This window comes from Rhinopithecus bieti, unplaced genomic scaffold (assembly GCF_001698545.2).
Source record: "Rhinopithecus bieti isolate Rb0 unplaced genomic scaffold, ASM169854v2 scaffold_5333, whole genome shotgun sequence".
Taxonomy (NCBI): domain Eukaryota; kingdom Metazoa; phylum Chordata; class Mammalia; order Primates; family Cercopithecidae; genus Rhinopithecus; species Rhinopithecus bieti.
Window position 1 is genome coordinate 545,802 of NW_016804678.1, and position 21,494 is coordinate 567,295.

The following is a 21,494-nucleotide window of genomic DNA, read 5'->3' on the forward strand; positions in this document are numbered from 1 at the left end:
TCACATGAGATAACACACATGGAGGGCTTAGAATAGTGCCTCGCACAGGATACACGCCAGACAAGATGAAGTATTATTTTTCTGATGGTTTCCTCCATGAGAAAAAAGCATCTCTCACAGAGACAGCTCTGGCTCCTCCTGGTCCCCACCTCCTCCCTGCCTCCCACAGAGCAGCAGAGGTGGCGTCTGTGATTCAGCTGTTCTTCATGGACGGCTTCCCTCTGTGCTTAGAAAAACCTACCTGTGGGATCTGGACTCCCTGTCTGCCTCTCTGACTTCACCCATTCACTCTTGCCCACTCCAGAGCCTCCCTGCTGCTCCTGGGACAGGCAGCGGTAGTTCTAAAACATGCCTGCAAATTCTCAGGCACTGCTGGTTGGTGTGGCCCCACTCCTGGGTCTGGTCCAGCCTCAGCAATTTTCGGGTAACTAACAAAAGGCAGCCCCAGGCCAAGTCAGAAAATGGCCACATGGCCAGGCTCTGTGGGAGCAACATACCGGGCCCCAGGTCAGAGGGTGCCCCGAGGAGGACTGGAGGCCAGGGGGTGGCCCAAGGAGACTCCCAGGCTAGAGGGTGCCCCCAGGATGACCCCAGGCCAGAGGGTGCCCTGAGGAGGTCCCCAGGCTGGAGGGTGCCCCAGGAGGCCCCCAGGATGAAGGGTGTCCTGAGGGGATCCTTGCATCGCTGCCCAGCAGAGCTCCCAGACGGACACCACCTGCCAGTGTGAGCAGCGGGACACTCGACCTGGGTGAGCCTCCCAGTGATGCAGTGCCAGCTGCCTTCTGACTGCAGCAGCCTGAGACTCCCATGAGAAACACTCAGCCAAGCCCATGCCCCAATTCCCAATACACAAAATTGTGAGCAAAATTTAAATGGTTGTCTTAAGCGGCCAATTTTTAGGGCAGTTTGTTACCTAGCAACAGCAACTGGAACATCACCTCAGGGCCTTTGCAATGGTACCTGCTGGCTTCTGCTTCCTGGAGTCATATCTCTGCTCCAATGCCACCTCCCCGAGGCCTGCCCCAGCACCCTCCTTACACCGGACACACTTCCCATCCTGGTACCTGCTGTTTTCTTCACAGTAGCATTCACCGTGCTCTCTCTTTATCCTGATTTTCTGTGCTTCCCATCTGTAATGGAAATGCTGTGAGGGCAGACACTGCAGGGGTCTCACCCTCTCCACGCGAACCTCAGCGTGGAGTGGGTGTTCTGTATCTGTCGAATGAATGAATGAATGCGAGTCCCTGGGAGAGAGCGTCTTCACAGGGAAGCTCTCAAGGTCCCGGGTGTCTAGCCAGGCATCTGCACCCTCCCATCCCAAGACCCAAGACCATCTCTTCCTCTCTCCAGGGACCCCATCTCCAGGGACATCTCCGGATGAAGGGCTGAGATGTTATTCCCAATTTTGACCACCAGGTGGCAGCACATAAGGGCAAGGAGCGCTGAGGATTCCAGACTGGCAGTGGGGCCAGGGAATGCCGGTCTGGGGAAATTTGGAAGGCACCTTTGGATGCGAGTTAGGTCCGGCAGGGAATGCAGATGACCTGGAATTCCTGGGTCCTGGGCCAGTCTGGGGGTGGGCTGGAGGCTCCCCAAGGCCAGGAAAGTCATGATAAGAAGCTCTGGCTTACTGTGAATGGGGACTCCCACCCCTCTGTCCTTTGAGACCATCATCAGCATTTAAAACTGTATCTCAAAATCAGCAGAACTATTATTTGCTTAATATTCTTCCTTAAATAGATCTTCCACAACTTAAATAAATGTAATAGGAAGAAATTTTTATTTCACAACTGTAACAGAAACCAGTCATTTGCCAGAAACAGGCAGTAACCATAAACAAGTTAATTACTAACATCACATACTTACCTGGCACTCACTGAGTGCCAGGCACTGTTGCAAACATTTCCTGTATCTCATTTAATCTTCACAGCAGTGAGGTTTAGGATTATCCCCCTGTACAGGGAAATGGGGCACAGAGAGGTTCAGTGACTTTCCTAATCTCCCACAGCAATAAGTGGTACCAGGTGGGTTTGGAGTCACCAGATTTTTCAAAAGCAGTTTAACAACTGGAGCTTAGAGTGCGGAATAATAGACACTGGAGACTTGGAAGGGTAGGAGAGTGAGCAGGGTGGGAGGGATGAGGACTTATTTAATGGGTACAATGAACATTATTTAGGTGATGGTTACACAGAAAACCCAGACCTCACCACTGCATAATATATCCATGTAACAAAACTGCACTTGTGTCCCTTACATTTATACAAAAACTCCAAAAAACCCTGGAGTTTAACGCAGTACCCTATCCCATGCACTCACACTGCTAAATGTTGTCTCCAACACACTCATCCGCGCTCACAGTGCCAGCCGCACCCTCCGGTTCCCTGCTAGCCTGATTTCCGGGCAGCAAGACCCTGCGGTTAGGCGTGGGCTCCCACCCACAGGGCTAGCTGGATGTGTGTGTCTTCCAAAGGCTGGACTTTACTCTCACCTCGCCCCCTCCACTCCCCAACACACACACACACACACACACACACACACACACACACACACACACACAGTCCCTGGCAAGTCCTCAGTGCTCACATGGTGTCCAGAGAGTTGTGGGTGACACGCTGAGGCACAACAAGCTCCATTCCCCGGGAGTTGTAAGCTGAGACCCTCTCTCTCTGTCCAGAGGCTAGAGCCACCTGCACGAGCTAGATTCAGGCAGGACCTGGAAACCCCAGAGAAAAGCAAGGCTACAGGGAAAGCAAGCTTTGGGTCGGGGAGAGAGGGACACTCTTAGGCCTCCTACTGAGGGCAGGGGTCCCAGAGAGCCATGGATAGGGCAAGGCTCTACTAGGATCGTTGGTTCATCTCGGATCAGCCCTTGGGCCCCTGGCATCTAAGGCAGCAAAAAGGCAAGGGGACACCGCCCGGGGTGGCGCACGCCACCGCGACAATACCTCTTGGCCTTGGGTGGATAACGGCACCCCTGGGCAAACTCTAGGGGCGGAGCCTAGGGGCAAGGGGCTTCCCCAATCAGTCTCCGCCCTCGCGCCCTGGACTTCGGCCCCATTCTATCTGGTGAGGGTGCGGGCACGAAAAGAAGACCGGGCCTGCCGCCCCACCGTGTCCCATCTACTCAGTCCCCAGCGACTCGCAGTGGCTCGTGGGGCTGCAGTCCAGGCGCCGTGCTCCCCTGCCCTGCGCGGAGCCGCGCGTCTTGGTAGGCGCTGCGCTGCCGGGGCCGGGTCCTGGGCCAGGGCACCTCCGCCCCCAGCCGGACCCAGCGGACTGTCCTCCGCCGCTTGCCCGGCACAGCATGGGGAGGCGCTGCTGGCGGCAGCGCGTGCTGGCTGCCGCCTGTCTAGGCGCCGCGCTCCTGCTCCTGTGCGCCGCGCCCCGTACCCTGCGCCCGGGTGAGTGCTCGCCAGCCCAGCCGCGCACCCGCAAGCAAACGCTTCCCACTGCGGCCTGACCTCTCCACAGCGGCAGGAACACCTGCCGTCTCCTTCCTGGCTGGGGCTAGGAGTGGCGGGCAGGGGCGCTGGTGGGGTACAGAAAGGCTCTAGACGCCACCACGAGCAAAGGCTCTTGCTCCTCCTCCGGAGTTATCTCCTCACTCCCAGAGCGGTGACTATCTGGGTCCCACAGCCGGTGCCTGGAGACCGGGGTCAGTTGGGGGGGGTAGAGGGCATTTGACCAATCCAGGAAGGCCGTCTCCCTTACCTTCGCCCCCTTCCCCTGGGCACCCGGGAACCCCTGGACGTGAGCGCTGCTCGGCCCATGCGCATAGGAGGGGAAGCTTGGGCCACTCGGTCGGGTCCCTCGGTTGTCCTACTGTGCAGTGGGTGCCACTCCCTGCTTCACCCTGAAATCCACACCGGGTAGGGCTTGGGACTCCTGTGCAGTCACCTCGTGGTCTGGCTGGGGAAACTGAGGCAACTAGCCATGACTCCGCAGAGCTGAGTGCTCTGGGCTCCACCAGTGCTGAGTCTTTGCTCTGAGTCTCTCCTCAGCTCATGTGAAGGCTCCCATCAACCCATTTCACACAAACTGAAGCAGGCCAGAGAGGTGGGGAGACGGGTGTGGTGGCAACGTGCTGGCTACACAATCTACTTGGGGCTGGAGGGGCCCAGCCAGCACCCCCACCTCCTGACCTCAGGGCTGTTTGCCTTTCCTTGTATGTGGTATGTGTTCCAGGTGGGACGTCTCGGTCTGCCTCCCCACCCCCAGTGTGGGCTCTGAGAATCCTGGGCCCCACCCTTGGAACCTGGCAGACACAGTCCCAGGGAGTAAGTAACTAGGTCCAGGGTGGGCTGGGATGTTGGGCAGTTGGGGGTGGGAGTGGCCCAAGACTTGAGGATATCAGGACTTGGGGAGGCCTCTGCCCACTCCCCCTGCCCCTCACACTGCCCCTTGTGTGCCCAGAACACAGCAGGTCAAACCTGGATGCCTCCCCAAGCCCATGGGATAGGGCTGGGGTCTCTCCTTCCAGCACCCCACCACCCCTTCCGTGAGCTGGCTACTGGTATAGAGCAGTCTCCTGGTAGTCTGGGGTGTGGACTCAGTGTCTGTGACTGCCACAGCCTCTGTCCACCCAGTCATTCAGTAGACAGATGTTTACCCAGTACTAAGACAGGGCAGGGCTTGGTGGCTACTGGCCCCTCAGGGCTCGGCGTGGGATGTTAGAGGACACCTGAGCGCCTGGGTCCTGGGGAGTGTCTGCAAAGGAGCATACATCTTTGAGTGACTGCATGGAGTGTCTGTGTCCCCATGTCTCTGTGGGACACCTCTCTCCTGTCACCTACTCTACCCAGGTTTGAGGGATGAGAAACAAACCAAGGTACTAGTCTCCTTCTGGGCTTTGTTCCTTCTGACCTCCCTCCCTCTCCTGCAGAGCCTGGGAAGAGACAGCAGGTGTTACGAGGGTGGCTCCAAACCTCCCTTCCCAGCCTCTGTGCAGTCTGGGCTCTGCACCTGGCCTGTCCTACCCTTGGCCATGACCTTCTCACCCAGCGTCTCAGAATCTCTCTCTGTTTCTGTCAGGCTCTCTTGTACCTCTCCCATGGCCTGTTTCCAGCCATCGTGCTTTGTGAGTGACCCTGGGCGAGCAAGAGTTAATCAGACCAACCTATCCAGCCTCTCCCACTGGCTTTTCTCCCTCCCAAGCCCTGAGCTGAAGTTTTGGCTGAGACCATGCTTGTGGGCCTGCAGGTGGCATGCAGGGAGGGCACTCAGCTGGGAAAGGTCTTTTTCTGCCAGGCTGGTCCTGCTGGAGGGGCATCTCCTGCCCTTGGCCTCTGGAAATGGCCTCACAAGAGCCTGCAGTGTCTCTGCAGCCATGCCTGAGTTGGAAGGGATGTGGTCTGTGCCCTGTGAGGGCTTCTGACCTGGGGATGAGGGCTCCAGAACCCAGGAGGAATTTCAGCCCCTTCTCCCTGAAGGGCAGGCCCAGCACTGTCCCCTCCTTCTCCAGAGCAAGAGGTGCTGTCATAAGTTGGGCAAGGGGCCACTGAAGGGCTACTGGCTCAGGCCTGGGGCTCTTGCTGCCCCAGGGAGCTCAGAGACATTCTAGTAGGGGGAGGTGTGCGCAGCCCCTCCACACCCACAGCCTCAGCCCCAGGGCTCCACCACCAGCACTGGCCTAATGCCTAGGATCCCAGGGAGGAGGAGATTCCAGAAAGGTGGGGCAGCTGCCCAGAGCACCGCTGCCCTCATCACCCCACCCTCACCCCCAGTGCCCAGTGACAGCGCCCAACGGCAGACCCCTGGGTCTCCTGCGGCCTCTTGGCTCCCTCTGTGTTCTTGCCTGGGCATGGTGGCCATACTCCCCTTGGCTGGCACACCACGGACCACAGACCTGTTGGTTGCCTGCTCACGCCAAGCATACATCTAGGTGCTGAGAGACAGTGGGGAACAAAACTTAGAAATACCCCTGCCTCGAGGAGCTTACATTTTTAATATGAAAATCCAAGATCTCAGCTCTATGTCTTCTGCCTCTGAGACACTGGCAAGAGCAGTGTTGGCACTAGCCCCCTTCCCCCATTCCACTCCCGCGGCTGCAGGGCTGAGTATCTGTCCTAGTGTTTGGAGTCACAGGTGTTCCTCTTGGAGCCAGGTGGGCCTCTGCATCCCGTCCCAGCCCCTGCTCACCCCTAGGCAGGCAAGGAAGCTAAGACCGTGGGCCACCCGATGGCACACAGTGGTAGCCTTGGTGAGGACAAACCCAACCCAGTTCAGACTCCCTTCAGCTGGGAGGGAGTGGGTCTGTGCCTGTGACTGAAAAGGCCAGGTGTCTCTGCCTCAGACAGGCATAGATCTTGGGGTTCAGATCACACCTCCAGCTGTAGTTTAGCTTTTCTCTGCCATAGCCTCACTCTCAGCTGCACAGTTCAGCAACTAAACCCAAAGCTACAGAGGGCTCCTTTGCCACTGATTCCAGCCAAAGTCCCAAGGAGGCGTCCATTGGCCCGGTCTGGGACTCAAGTGCCCATCTCAGAGCCAGTCAGGTGGCAGGAAGGGCTGGGAGGCTGTGACTGGACAGGCCTAGGCCACATGCCTATCCTAGCAGGTGGCGGAGGCGGAGGGGAGCCTATCGGAATCACGTGGGCTGAAGGCCTGGCAGGCTTCCTCCTCAGGTGGGTGGGCAGAAGGAGTGGGAGTGGCTGCTGGGGCCAAATTGGTAGATGCTCCCCGTGCTGCTGTCCATCTTCAGGTACTGCTGGAGTGTCCCAAGTTCAGAGTACCTCCAGAGAGTACCATGAGAAGAGGCAAGCTGGCAGGTGGGCAGCTCTGCAGAACAGGAATTGGCAATCCTGTTTTGCAGAAGAGAAAAGATCAAGAGAAAGGAAGGTGCTTGCTCAAGTCAGGAAGTATGGGGCCAGGATTTAAATCCCAGTTGAAACCCCAAATCCTTTTTCTTTCCATTCTACGGGGCAGGGGCACTTGTATTGGCCTTTGAAAGCTGCATAGGAGTGTAACAGGTAGGAAAATGAGGAGAGGAAACTGCAAGCAGAAGGAATGGCACAGAGAAAAGCATGGAGGAGTGAAATGGCCTGGGGTGTGAAGGGATGTGCTGTGGGTGGGGCTCTGGGTCCTCGAGAGAGAATGGTGGGATGGGAGGCAGGGAGATACTCTAAGTTGGGGCTCAGTCATGAACAGCCTTGAATGGGATGCTAGGGTCTGGGGTGTTCTTCCTATGGCTGTCAGAGGGCATCAGTCTTTAAATAAATAGTCACTGGCACTGGGCAAGGTACAGGGGTTACAGAAAAGCAAAAACTCTCCTTCCCTGTAGAACTGCCCTTCCAGAGGGGTCAACCTACATAGAAATCAAAATATTTCAGCAATAAAGACGGCTGTGGCTGGAGCCGAGTGGTGAACCGGGAAGGGTGGTGGTGTACTGGTGGGCCTGGGTGGGAACCAGGGTTTGCTGTAAGTAGTGGGAATCCCCATGGGTTTAGAGATCACCAAGGTGGGGCGAGGAGAAATAGGAGACAGGTGAGGTATCTCTTTCCAGTCTTGGTAATTGTCCCAGGGAGAGCCCTGGGGCCTACCCGGGGCTGGCTGGGGGCAGGGAAGGTGGAAGTGGGGATCTGAAGGGTTCTGGAGGCACAGCCAACGGCACTATGCCCACGGAGGATCTGGGCAGACTGGGGTTCCATTCCAGATGGTCTGTGGAGTTCAGCAAATGGAGTTTGAACTAAATACACGTGGAGAGATCTCTAGTTCTCTCCCCCTAAACAACAGAATTGCTTCTTATAATACGTGAAGGGCTTGTCCGTGTCCCTCCCTTGGGCCTGATCCCCAGAAGGAATGTCCCTAACTCTGAGACATGCAGGTCACCCCAGAAAGCCCCTGGGGGAAGGAATGGGGCAGGGCAGAGGCCCTCGGAGGCCATGTGGGAGCCCATGCCTGCTGGCGGGAGATTGCTGGGGCCCGGCTGCCCTGCTTGTCTGCTCTTGCAACACTGTGACCTGCTGGAACTTATTAACCAGAAGCCGGGTGTCATCATCTCTGCTCGCTGGACTGGGAAGTCTCCAAACAGCATCCCCCTACATGATGGCTGTGCCCTCACCCTGCACAGGGCGTGAGCCCTGCTTTGGCTGAGGTGGGCGTGTGGAGGGTGGTGGGCATGCCGAGGATGATGGTCGTGCTTCTGCTGTAGGTTTCCAGTGTGGTATTTCGCCCGGTATCTTGATTGGCAGAGGAGGCCTTGCAACATGATGTGTGCAGGTGTCCTGTGTGCAGCAATCGTGTGGCCTTGAGCAGCTCTCTCTGCTCTCCCTCCCTGGGCTGCTATTTCCTCGTGGGTCAGTGAAGTGGGGCCCACTGGCTTATGGGTGCTGTGAGGGGGGACAGTTGTCAAGGTCAGGACGAGGGGGCACCCAGAGGCAGGACAGCATGGGTGTTAAGGGTACAGACGCTGGCACCGGTGGCCTAGGGTCAAATTCTATTTCTGGCACAGCAAGGAAGCTGTGAGGCCTCAGGCAATCTTCTTTGCCTCAGTTTCCCCCCGTCAAGTGGGATAATGATGGTTTCTACATGACAGGGATAAGTATGTCAGTGTGCACTAAGCATCTGGCACTGTGCTGGGGTCTGCACCCCCCACCACCCTCTGTTTCCTTCTGTCTCTTCCTCCTCTTTCTCCCAGCCTCGGGCCCTGTCGTCCAGCACTGTTTCCCGGTCTCTGTCACTGTTTTTGGCACTCCTCCCGTCCCTCCTCCCCTCCCATTGTCCTCTCTCCCTTCTCTCCCCTGTCTCCCTAACCTCCTGCTGGCTTTGTTTCCTTTTTCTAAGCAGTCACCGCGTGGCTTTCCCTGTGCCGCTCTGGGATTGGCCCTCCTGGGCTACACTGCCTGGCTCTCCCTGTCCTGTCTGCTCCACTGTCCCCTTGGCAGGGGGTGGCAGGGAACCTGGGACCTAGGGCCCAGTGGAGGTGCTGGGGTACAGAGGATACAGGCAAGGGGGTTTGGGATGATGGGGGTGGAGGAGGTGGATGCCCCATTGTGGCCCTGTTTGGGGCCAGTCCCCAGCTGGCCAAGTCAGGGTTGGACCCAGGGATCCACAAGATACCCCCCTTCTGACCTCCTGTGCCCATCTGTCCCTCCATGGCAGCTTGCCTGTCTGGAGGGCCCAGGCTCCTCGGGGCAGGATGGGGCTGGGTGGAGGTGGCCCAGCCCTGTAATCACTGGCCGCAGCTATTCTGGGCCTCTCTCTGGTGCCTGCTCCCTTTTCCTTTCTACCCACTGGCCCCTGGGGTCTGTTATGGCACCCACTTTCCTGCAGGCTGCGGTTTGGCCAGGAAATGAGAGGTCTTATGCAAGGGCTGGCATTTCCGGAAGACTGGGAGCCTCTGAGTAGCAGGACGCTGGGGCGGAGACAGGCCTGGGTCTGCTTGTTAGTCACTGTGACTGCCCCTCCACCCCCTGCCCAGAGAACACAGGCTGCTGAGCACCAGTTCTTCCTCAGTCCCCAGCCACAGTCCCCAGGAAAGGGACGCGTCTCATCTGCAACATGGCGAGAAGGTCAGGCCTCCTCTCATGGGGTGCCTGGCCCTGTCCTGCCTGGTGTGGCACCAGCGGAGCTCCCCATGGCTGTTGCTAGACTCAGGCCAGACCCAGCCTGGGTCTCCCTGCACCTGCATGACCAGCCAGCATTGCTGCCCTCTCGTGTCAGCCTGTCAGCTCCTTTTCTGATGACGGTGTCATTCCTGGGACATGTCCGACAGTTTAGATCCCTGACTGTCTGGAGATGCAAGGTCAAATGCTGGGCTGGTCAGTGGCTTGGAGACACAGGCAGTCCTGAACCTCCGAGGGCCTCAGCCTCCTCTGCATGCCCTGGTCACTGGAATCTGGCCCTTGTTCCTGGGCCTTACAGGATATGGCCTGGGGCGCAGAGGGGGCCTGAGGCAGGAAGGGGGCGGCAGGACCCTGGACAGTGGGTTTCAGGTACATGCAGCAGGGTTCTGGACGATGGGCTTTAGGTACATGCAGCAGGGTTCTGGAGGCTAGCGCAAGGCTCGTCCAGCTGCCATCTGTTCCTTCCATGAACCTCTGTTTATTCAGCACAGACCATGTTCTGCCTGCTGGGCACTGCACCAGCGCAGCCGGTTCAAAGCACACTACCAGACCAGCAGCCGCAGCCTCACCTGGAGCTGCTGGAAATGCAGATTCTTGGGCCCCGCTCCACAACCTGCTGGACCAGAAACTCCAGAGGTGGGGCCAGGGACTCTTGAGTTTAATGGGCCTCACACAAGCTGAAGTTTGGGAACCACTGCTCTAGGTCAGTTTGCCAACAGACCAGTTCCTCAGATTTCCCAAGTTTACTGGTGTGCCAGAAGTTTGTCTCAAGTGAAGAGATTCTTCTTAGCGACATTTATAGACTCTTCATTTGGTTGAAGGCCAAGGATCACAGAAGCATTTATTCTTCTTTTCTCACATGTTCCTGAATTCTTGAACATATTCTTCTTATGAATATTCAATGTTCTTATGAACTCTTACGGACATATTAAGACAGCCATTTCATATAAATGGAATCGTGTCTTAGGTGGCCTTTTATGTCTGGCTTCTTTCACTTAACATAACGTTTACAAGGTTCAGCCACACGGAAGCATGAGTCAGTCCTTCATTCCTTTTATGGCCAATTAATAGCCCATGTTAAGGATATACCGCATTTTTATTATCCATTCATCAGCTGATGGATTTGGGTCGTTTCCGTTTTGGGGCCATCACGAATAATGCCAATGGGAACATTTGTGTACCAGTTTTTGTGTGAACAAGTTTTCAGTTCTAGGAACATACTTAGGAGAGGAATTGCTGGGTTGTATGGTAATTCTAAGCTTAGCTTTTTAAGAAACTGCCAAACTGTTGTCCCTCATGGATGCGCCACTTTACATCCCCACCAGCAATATATGAGGGCTCTAATTTCTCCACATCCTTGTTATTTACTGTCTTTTAAAATAACCATCCTCATGGTGTTGATTTCTATTTCACTAATGGCTAGTGATGTTGCGCACGTTTTCATGTGCTTATTGCCATATGTATATCTTTGGAGAAATGTCTGTTCAGATTATTTGCCCATTTAAAAAATTGGGCTGTCTTTTGTTGTTCCATTGTAAGAGTTCTCCATATGTTATGGGTACTAGTTCCTTATCAGAGAGATTATTTGCAAATATTTTCTTCCAACTGTGGATTGTCATTTCACCTTCTTGATAGTGTGCTTTGAAGCACAAATGTTTTTAATATTGATGTAGTCTAATTTATCTGTTTTTTAAAATTTGTTGCTTTGTGCTTTTGGCATCATATCTAATAAATCATCACCTAATCCAAGGTCATGGAGATTTATGTCAGTATTTTCACTGAAGAGTTTCATAGTTTTAACTTCAGTGTTTAGCACTATGATCCATTTTGAGTTAGTTTTTCTTTGTGGTATGAAGAAGGGGTACAACTTCATTCTTTTGCATGCGAATATCCAGCTGTCTCAGCACCACTTCTTGTAGACTGTCCTTTCCCTATTGCATTGTCTTGGCATCCTCATCAAAAATCAACTGACCATAAATGTAAGGGTTTGTTTCTGAACTTTCAATGCTATTTCATTCATCTGTATGTCTCTCCTAGCCAGCACCACACAGTCTTGATTATTGTAGCCATATAGTAAAGTTGTGGTATCAGGAAATGTGAATCCTCTAACTTTGTTCTTTTTCAAGATTGTTTTGGATATTCTGAATCCCTTCACTTTCCACATGAATTTAAAGATCAGCTGTCAGTTTTGGCAGAAAAAGGCAGCTGGGATATTGACAGGAATTGCAAAGAATCTGTAGATGACTTTGGGGAGTATTGCCATCTTTACAACATTAAGTGTTCCAATCCACAAACCTGAAATGTCTTTCCATTCATTTGGGTCTTTAATTTCTTTTAATGGTGTCTCATAGTTTTCAGTGTACAGGTCTTATACTTCCTTTGTTATCAACTTCTTTATTACTTTATTATTTTTGATATTGTTTGATTATTCATTGCTAGTATATAGAAATATAATTGACTTTTGTATATTAATATTGTATCCTGCAACCTTGCTGAACCCATTTATTAGCTCTTATGGTTTGTGAATTCTTTAGGGTTTTCTATATATATAGGGTTATGTCATCTATGAATAGACATAGTTTTACTTCTTACTTTCCAATCTGAATGCCTTTTATTTATTTTCCCCGACCAATTACCCTGGATAAAACCTCCCGTACAATTAATAGAAGTGGCAAAAGCAGGCACTCTTTCCTTGCTCCTGATCTTAGGGAGAAAGCTGCCAGTCTTTCACTATTAAGTTATCTGAGGGTTTTTTGTTGATGCCCTTTACCAGTTTGGCAAAGTTTCCTTCTATTCTTAAGCTGTTCAATGTGTTTTGTCATGAAGAAGGGTATTGGATTTTGTCCAATGCTTTTTCTGCATTTCTTGATAAGCGTGTGGGCTTTTTTCTTTATTCTATTAATGTAGTGTATTACATTGACTGATTTGTGTATATTTAGCCAATCTTGCATTCCTGGGATCCATTCTACTTGGTCATGGAAAATAAACTTTTCATAGGATGTTATTTTGGTTTGCCTGTATTTCTTGAGAACTTTGCACTTATATTCATAAAGGGCATGGCTCTGTAGTTCCCTTTTCTTGTGATGTCTTTGTGTGGTTTGGGCATCTAGATAATACTGGCCTCATGTAATGAGTTAGGAAGTGTTCTCTCCTCTTCTGTTTTTTGGAAGAGTTTATGAAAGATTGGTGTTAATTCTTCAAACATTTAGTAAAATTTACCAGTGAAACCCTCTGATCCTGGGCTTTTGTTTGTGGGTTTTTTTGTTGTTGTTGTTAGTAATTCAACATCTTGACTTGTGGGTCTGCTGAGATTTTATATTTCTTCTTGAGTCAATTTCAGGAATTTCTGTCTTTCTAGGAATTTGTCTATTTCTTGCATGTTTTCTCATTTGTTAGGCTACATGTGTTCACAGCTCTCTTGTAATCCTTTCTTGTTTCTTTAAGGTCAGTAGTAATATCCCCTCTTGCTTTCCTGTTTTTAGTAATTTGAGTCTTTTCTATTTTCTCCTTGGTCAGTCTAGCAAAAGCCTCACTAGTTGTTGAGATCTTTTCAAAGATCACCTTACACCTTATTAGTTTATTAACATGCATCATCATATTCATGAAAATGGGATCCAGAAGCATATGATCATATATATTGGCTATATTACTGAGAACGTATTAATATTAATTGACTATGCTTAAAAAGATATTCCTTAAAAAGATTTTGAGTAACGGAATACACTTATAGGTAAACAGAATTTTACTTATAATAGTTCTAGGAAAACTGAGGATTGCAGCAAGGAGACAGATAGACAGAGAGCATCCCTGTCCTCAGCCAGGAGACAGACACACAGACAGCATCCCTGTCCTCAGCTGGGAGACAGAGAGACAGCATCGCTGTCCTCAGCTGGGAGACAGACAGACAGACAGCATCCCTGTCCCCAGCCAGGAGACAGATAGCATCCCTGTCCCCAGCCAGGAGACAGACAGACAGCATCCCTGTCCTCGGCCGGGAGACAGACAGACAGCATCCCTGTCCTCGGCCGGGAGACAGACAGACAGACAGACAGCATCCCTGTCCTTGGCCGGGAGACAGACAGACAGCATCCCTGTCCTTGGCCGGGAGACAGACAGACAGCATCCCTGTCCTCAGCCGGGAGACAGACAGACAGCATCCCTGTCCTCGGCCGGGAGACAGACAGACAGACAGCATCCCTGTCCTCAGCCGGGAGACAGGCAGACAGCATCCCTGTCCTCGGCCGGGAGACAGACAGACAGACAGCATCACTTTCCTCAGTCGGGAGACAGACAGCATCATTTCCTCAGCCAGGAGACAGACAGACGTCAACCCTCTCCTCATCTGGAGATGACTGAACCTCCTTCCATGCGAAGCAGCATATTCCCTGATGGGGAAGCTGCCACAGGCATCCACAGCAGGTCACCCAGCCTAGCAAGGTGGCGCTGAGAGGCTGCAGCCTACTGTGCCATCTGCACTGTTGCCCAAACCTTTCTGGCTGCCCATACACAGGATCTGGGGGTGCTGGGCAGCCAGCCAGCCTGGTGAGCCCCACAGGGGTGGGACATGAGGCCAGGGCAGATGGCAGTGGGTGAGGTTGGGTGATCTGGCCTTTCCTAGAGGGTTGGTGGGCTGGGTATCACCTTCCCACTTGTCCCCTCTTGCTTGGTACCCTCCAACTTTGGAGGGTAGGGCATGGGAGCAGGAATGACACAAGACACTACCCTGGTGTAATTCTGCCCCATTAGTACCCCCTGCCGTCCCCCATTCCACCATGCCCCTAGGGGGTAGGCAAGACCCGGGAAGGAAATTGAGTGCCAGAGGTGGGTCAAATGTGCCTAGATGGGTTGGCCAACCCCCTAGCTCCACGCAAGTCCCTCTGATGTGGTGGCTACGCTTCTCTCCTTATGCCCACAGTATTTGGAAACAGAGCCCTGGGCTCCAGCTGGCTTGGTAGGGAGAGGAGAAGCCCCCTGCAGAAGCTCTATGACCTGGATCAGGTAGGTGGACAGACCCCCAACCCAGGCATGCCCCCCTCCATCCCAGCCAGGAGCCTGACAGCAACAGTGCAGACCTGCTGGCATGAGACTGGACCCCACACTGGGGCATGGAAGGGCGTCCTCCCCAAACCCAGGCTTTGTCAGAGAGCAGTGACAAGGGCAAATCTTGGGGGTAACATGAGAGACCTGGGGTCTCTCCCTACCTATCTTCCCATCCATCAACAATCTGAGGCCAGGCACAGTTCTTTGTGTTGCAGATAAAAAACAGTCAAAACAGACCCTGTACCTGCCCTCAGGAAGTTCACAGTCTAGTGGGAGACCAAATCTCAGTGCATGCTGCAGTGGGGAGGTGTGCAGGGACCCCCAGCCCCGGCGTGATTCTCAAGCAGATGGACCAGGTGGTTCGCTGGCCCACACACCCAACTTCAGCTGGGGGCGTGCAGAGACCATGCACAACCCCAAACACACACATACAACTGTACCCTACCACCAAGAACCCCACACTCTGGTTGTCTCTCTCTCTCTCTCTCTCACACACACACACAGAAGTACTTATTCAGACAGCATGTATTGAGCACCCACTCATGCAGACTGTGTTCAGGATGCTGAGATCCAGCAGCAAGCAGGTCAGCCAGGTCCCTCCCCTAGTGGAGCCACCAGTTCAGCAGGGGAAGATGCCATCCGATCACTACCCACACTAATACTTAACTAATTCTGCTCTAAAGGGGAGTATGAGGTGCAACAAGAGCTCTCCTGAGAGGGTCCTAGTTTAGAAGGGGGAGAGGAACTCCTCTCCAAGGAAGGGACATTGGAGCTGAGACTGAAGAGCAAGAGTCAACAGGCAGACAGGAGGGGCCAAGCACCACAGGCAGAGGGAATAGCTGTGCCAAAGGCCTGGCGGGGAGTGGAGGACAGGAGAGGGAGCACTAGGGGAGCCTGGAGAAGTGGGGGCAGCACGCAGGCCCTGCACGTGTGCAAGGGTAGCAGGGAGTCATGGAAGGTGTTCCCCCCACCCCCCAGACGGAGTCTGCTCTGTCTCCCAGGCTGGAGTGCAGTGGCGCAATCTGCAAGCTCACTGCAAGCTCCGCCTCCCGGGTGTGCGCCGTTCTCCTGCCTCAGCCTCCCGAGTAGCTGGGACTACAGGCGCCCGCCACCGCGCCCGGCTAATTTTTTGTATTTTTGGTAGAGACGGGGTTTCACCGTGTTAGCCAGGATGGTCTCGATTTCCTGACCTCGTGATCCGCCCGCCTCGGCCTCCCAAAGTGCTGGGATTACAGGCGTGAGCCACTGCGCCCGGCCGAGTCATGAAAGGTTTTAAGCCAGGAAGGACAGCATCAGATTTTCACTTTGGGGGTATCCCTTGGACTGCTGTGTAGAGAAAGATCAGGGTGGTGTTGGGTAGGTGGCTGCTCACCAAATCCTGAGGGCTGAGCCGAAGGGGCTTGTGGAGCTCATCTGGCCCAAGCCTATGAGCAGGTAGGGAGGCCTTCCTTCACAGAGAGAGTGACTGACTGGCCCTGGGCCACACAGCAGGCTGACGGTAGGACAGGCACTCGGTAGGGCGCTGGGTTCCACTAGCTCTGGCAGCTTCTGAGGGGCAGATGGCCCTTCATGGCCTGAGGACCCTGTGACCACTGGGTGTCAAGTCCCTGGAGGCTTAGCACCTTGCGGCTGGAGAAAGAAAGTAATAAAAACCATCTGGCCAACAAGTGCTGACCTCGTGCCAGGCCCTTTAGTTCTGTGGACTCATTACGGCAACCCATAAGGTGGGGCTGTTATTGCCCCTGTTTACAGACAAGGAAACAGGCACGGGGAGGCAAGGGCCCTGCAAAGATCACAGAGCTTCTATGGACTAGAGCCAGTGAGGAATCCAGGCAGCCATACCAGGGTGGGGAGCGGGGTGGGGAGTGAGGACAGGAGCTGTAGGTGCAGCTCTGGACAGTGGACATAGGTCTAGCTTTAGAGTCCCAAGGGGCCTGAGTTGGAGCCCCAGCTTCCCCACTGAGCGCTGTGGGACCTCAGGCAACTCATTTCCCCTGAGCCTCAGTTTTCTGTAAAATGGGTATTCATGGACCTATGAGCAACAGCAGTGGCAGCCCAAGCTGCTTCCAGCCATGAGGATTGTTAGTGCTCACTCTTGAGCTGCTCGGAGACCGGCAGCCCACGGTTCAGCAGCAGCCAGTGCCCACCATCATCCTCTGGATGTTGACTTCTGTTATAGAGTTGGCCTCCTGGCTGTAAGAGACTGCCAGGGCTGCAGACACCTCACAGGAGGGCATCCCAGGCAGAAAGTGAGTGGTGGGGTAAGGGTTTCCCCTGACTTTTCACCCTAAGGGAGACTTTCTTGGGAGCCATCTGGCTAACTTCCCCTGATATCACCTCAGGCAGAGCCAAGCCACATCCCCTCTGAAATCTCCGACCCAGTGCTTCAGCAATGGCACACGAAGCTGGGCTCATGCCCTGACACAGCCGGGGTCTGCCGGCAAGGAAGGAGGAAGACTGACAGGTGGCCAGATGGCCAACATTCCCTGCCACAAGAAATGTGTTGGGTCATCTAAAAGCTGAAAGCAGACCTTGGCTGTGGGCCCCGGGAGGACAGCCTCTCCTGGCACCAGGTGGAGCTAGGCTTCTGAGGTCAGCCCTGACAGTGGAATCAGGGTCTCCCAGGTGTCCCCAGACCCCCACAGCATGGCTGGACCTGGCAGCCCTCCCATGGTGAGGGTGGCTAAGTGATTGTCTTATTTCACTTAGCATGATGTCCTCAGGGTTCACCATTTCTCAAAATGGCGAGATTTTTTAAATGTAAGCACGTGACATGGCATTCGACACTACAGAAGGTTAGGTACAGGTGCTAGGTTAAAGCCAGTCGGTGTTCCTTCTCATAGGAAGGATAGGCTCAGAAGGGGCAGGCTTCCTGCCCCAGCTCTGAGATAAGAATTTGCTGTGGGAATAAAAGGAGTGAAGGTGCAAAGGAGAGTGCAGACTGGTAAGTACAGAATCAGCCCATTTGTTATTGAGGCAAAGCAGCCCGACAGCCCACAGGCGGCTGCAGTTTTCAGTTGGGTGTGGAATTAAACAGCGCTGCTTCTTACGCAGCATCCTGCTTTCAGTAAACAGCGACGAGCCCAGTAAACAGCGACGAGTCCATGTGTGCCCGTACTCACACGGAGCGCACTCTGATGCCACAATTCCTTATCACTCCTCCTCTGAGTGCCCCACAGCATACATACCCAGCGCGTCCTTCTCCCAGCCTCAGCAAGGTCAGAATCCGTTTCTCCCAAATCCAGGCCCAGGACAGATGCCCGGGCCCTAAACCATACAGTGATCAGTGGCAGCCCTGGGGTTCAAATTTGGGTGCCCGGTCCAGCTCCTGCTCCCAATTCTCGGGCGCATCCCGCCGGGGCAAAACCAGAGTCAGGAAGCCCGCGCTGCCCTGACGCGTCCCCCTGTCTCGTCCCCTGTCGCCTACAGGACCCGCGCTCTACCCTGGCGGAGGTGCACCGGCAGCGGCGTGACCTGCTAAGCAGCGCCTGTAGCCGCCACACACGCCGGCAGCGCCTGCTGCAGCCAGAGGACCTGCGGCACGTGCTGGTGGACGACGCGCATGGCCTGCTCTACTGCTACGTGCCCAAAGGTGGCCGTGCACCAACTGGGAAGCGCGTGCTTGCTGGCTGAGCGCCAAACCCGCGGCGACCCCGCGCGCCATCCCCGCGCACGAGGCGCACGCGCCCGGCCGCCTGCCCTCGCTGGCCGACTTCAGCCCCGCCGAGATCAACCAGCGCCTGCGTGCCTACTTGACCTTTCTGTTCGTGCGGGAGCCCTTCGAGCGCTTGGCGTCGGCCTACCGCAACAAGCTCGCGCGCCCCTACAGCGCTGCCTTCCAGAGGCGCTATGGCGCACGTATCGTTCAGCGCCTGCGGCCACGCGCTCTCCCCGACGCCCGGGCCCGCGGGCACGACGTGCGCTTTGCAGAGTTCCTGGCCTACCTGCTGGACCCGCGCACGCGCCGCGACGAGCCCTTCAACGAGCACTGGGAGCGCGCGCACGCGCTCTGCCACCCGTGCCGCCTCCGCTACGACGTCGTGGGCAAGTTCGAGACTCTGGCGGAGGACGCGGCCTTCGTGCTGGGCCTGGCGGGCGCACCCGACCTGAGCTTCCCCGGGCCACCGCGGCCCCGGGGGACCGCCGCCTCCCGCGACCTGGCAGTGCGCCTCTTCCGGGACATCAGCCCCTTCTACCAACGGCGCCTCTTTGACCTCTACAAGATGGACTTCCTGCTCTTCAACTACTCCACCCCTTCCTACCTGCGGCTGCACTAGCGGTCCTAGAGGGCCTGTGGCCACACTGGGCAAGTGCCTTTCCGACAGGACCCCGGGGAATGCAGGTGCTGCTGGCCCCAGGACCCCTGTTCAAGAGCCACTGCGTGCACTCACCTGGCCGCCGGCCCAGCGGGCGCAGGGCACACTTGGCCGGGCTTGGGGGCAGCCCATCTCCCGTAGCCCTGTACGCGTGTGCCTGCTTCGGCCTGTCGCTTGAGGCCTGCTTCCTCCACTTGCTCCAGCTGACAGGCACCTCTCCAGGCCCCGTAGATGGGCAAGGACTTGGTAACCAGGGTTTTAGGCTTTTAAAGGCCATTTTGGGGGGTCAGCCCTGCCCCTGAACCTGTTTATGGTGCATCAGAACAGAATGCTGACACCCGTGTTGGTGTGGCCCGAGCCTGTGCCCTCCCCACCTGGCCCACCCTGGCAAGGACAGGTGTGGCCAAGGACGAAAGCCCTCCGTTGGCTGGCCTCACGATGGGGCCATCCCGGGAGCCAGCTGGGAGATGCCTTCCACTGCCATCGGGCCTCTGCTCCTCTCCCATGTGGCTGGCCCTGCCCAGGCACCACCTTCGGTCTCAGTCTGGCAAGACGCTGGGTCTTGAGGCTCCATGCCAACAGAGCCCCTGGTGCAATGCAGTCACAGGTTTTATGGGACTTTGGTGAGCTGGGCAGTCATGGTTTTGAAATAAATGTATTTTGTTACTTTCTGATTTGTTGGAGTTTGTCTGCTTCATTGGGCCGTTTTCTCTGGGAGCCTGCAGATGTCTGATCTCGAACCACTCCGTCTCCAAGCCTTTGTTTCCCTGTTGCCAAGTGGCATAAGAAGATCAGACGAGAGTGCCCACAGAGCCTGGGTACCTCCCAGTGGTGATAGGAGTGAGGGGCTACATGGGGCGTGAGGTGAAGAGGGTGCACTGTGTAGGGGGTGCTAAATTCTGGCACTGACAACTTGGAGAACATCTACTCTTTCACCCTGACCTGGGCCAAAGACTGAAGCCCACACCAGCTCAGCCAGGCCTTGGGCCTTGTGCTGTCTCCCACCTTCGTGTGTGTGTGACTGTGTGCATGAGTGTGTGCGTATATGCATGTGAGTGTGCATGTGTGCATGAGTGTGTGAGTGTTGTGTGTATGTGAATGTGTGAGTGTGGGTGTGTCTTGGGCCATTTGTCTCTGAGCTCCCCCAGGGCTGTGTCCAGAGAACCTGCCAGCAGGAATGGAGTGGCCAACTCCAGTGGACCTGGGAAGGGGCTGCTGCGGCCACTGGTTTCCCCATGAGGCCTCCCCAAGCCTGGGCCCTTCCCCCACAGGAGGGACACACAAAGCCCAGGGTCTTGCACCATTTCCAGGGCTCCCTGGGTGCTATGGTTTGAATATTTGTCCCCTCCAAAACTCATGTTGAAATTTAATCCACAATGTGGCAGTCTTGAGAGGTGACCCAACCATTAAGAGGCGATTGGGTCATGAGAGCTCTGCCCTCACAGATCAATTATTCCATAGGTAGATTAATGGATTGATGGGTTGATGGATTAATAAGTCACCATGGGAGTGGGACCAGAAGCTTTATAAGAAGAGTAAATGAGACCCGAGGTAGTGTACTCAGCCCCCTCGCCACGTGATGCTCTGCACCACCTCTGGACTCTCCAGAGCCCCCGTCAACAAGAAGGCCCTCACCAGATGCAGTCCCTAATACTGGGACTTTTCAGCCTCCATAACTGTAAGAAGTAAATTTCTTTTCTTTATAAATTACCCAGTTTCAGGAGCTCTGTTATAAGTAATAGAAAAGGGACTAAGATACTGGGCCAGAGCCCCACTGTTCAGCGACAGGCTGAGGAGGGAAGGGTGGGGCCTAGGCCACACTGGGGCCACTGTCTTTGTGAGGGGCTCCCTGGCCCTCACATGCTCCCTTAGAGGCCACACACACTGTGTTCTAGGCCACTGTGTGTGCAGTTGTTGCACACCCATTTCGATGACACATGCCTTTGTTCCCAGCTCACTCAGCTCCCACACAGCCCCCGATGGGACCTGTTTGCTGAAACTGACACCAATCTGGATGTCTCACTCCCAGGTATCTCACAATTAGATGTGCCCTACCTCCTGCTGTCATGCCCTCAGCGTCTGGACATGCTGGCACTTGTCACATTCACAGTCCCTTGTGTGGGCAGCTACTCCACTGCTCCCCCACTGATGTCCCCATGTGCAGACACTATAGGCACCCAGTGTCACGCAGGTGCCATATCCACCATATGCAGCCCTGCACCCTCTGCTGTGTGTGCAGGGCCACAGCCCAGGCCCTCGAGGACTGAGGGAGTTGGGGCAGCTCTGGAGGCTGTCCTTGGGGAACTCCACCTGCTCTGGCCTGCTCTGGACTGTTTCCTCTCTGGCTGGTGCCAGAACACCTGTGTCCTCACAGATCACAGGATGACCACCCTGTGGGGTCCCAGATGGATCACTAGAGGATCCAAGAAAGACAGGGTCACATGTGCAGAGCTAGACAACACAGGGGGGTGCCCAGGTGGTTCTCCATCTGGCACCTCCTTCAGGCAAGTGATTGTCAAAACCATAGTCCAGTGCCCACAGGGGCTGATGGCACAGACCCAAGGTCATGCAGCAT

At 54.8% G+C, this 21,494-nt stretch overlaps 1 protein-coding gene across 1 annotated transcript; it reads left to right on the top strand.

Annotated features, from left to right (window-relative positions):
- The first annotated feature begins 3,202 nt into the window (after positions 1-3,202).
- CHST13 (carbohydrate sulfotransferase 13) lies at positions 3,203-19,593 on the top strand. Its single transcript, XM_017869907.1, is given in 4 exon segments — positions 3,203-3,401; positions 14,479-14,561; positions 18,033-18,200; positions 18,203-19,593. Coding segments are annotated over 4 exon segments (1,026 nt in total). The 5' UTR covers positions 3,203-3,304; the 3' UTR covers positions 18,881-19,593.
- The last annotated feature ends 1,901 nt before the right edge of the window (positions 19,594-21,494 follow it).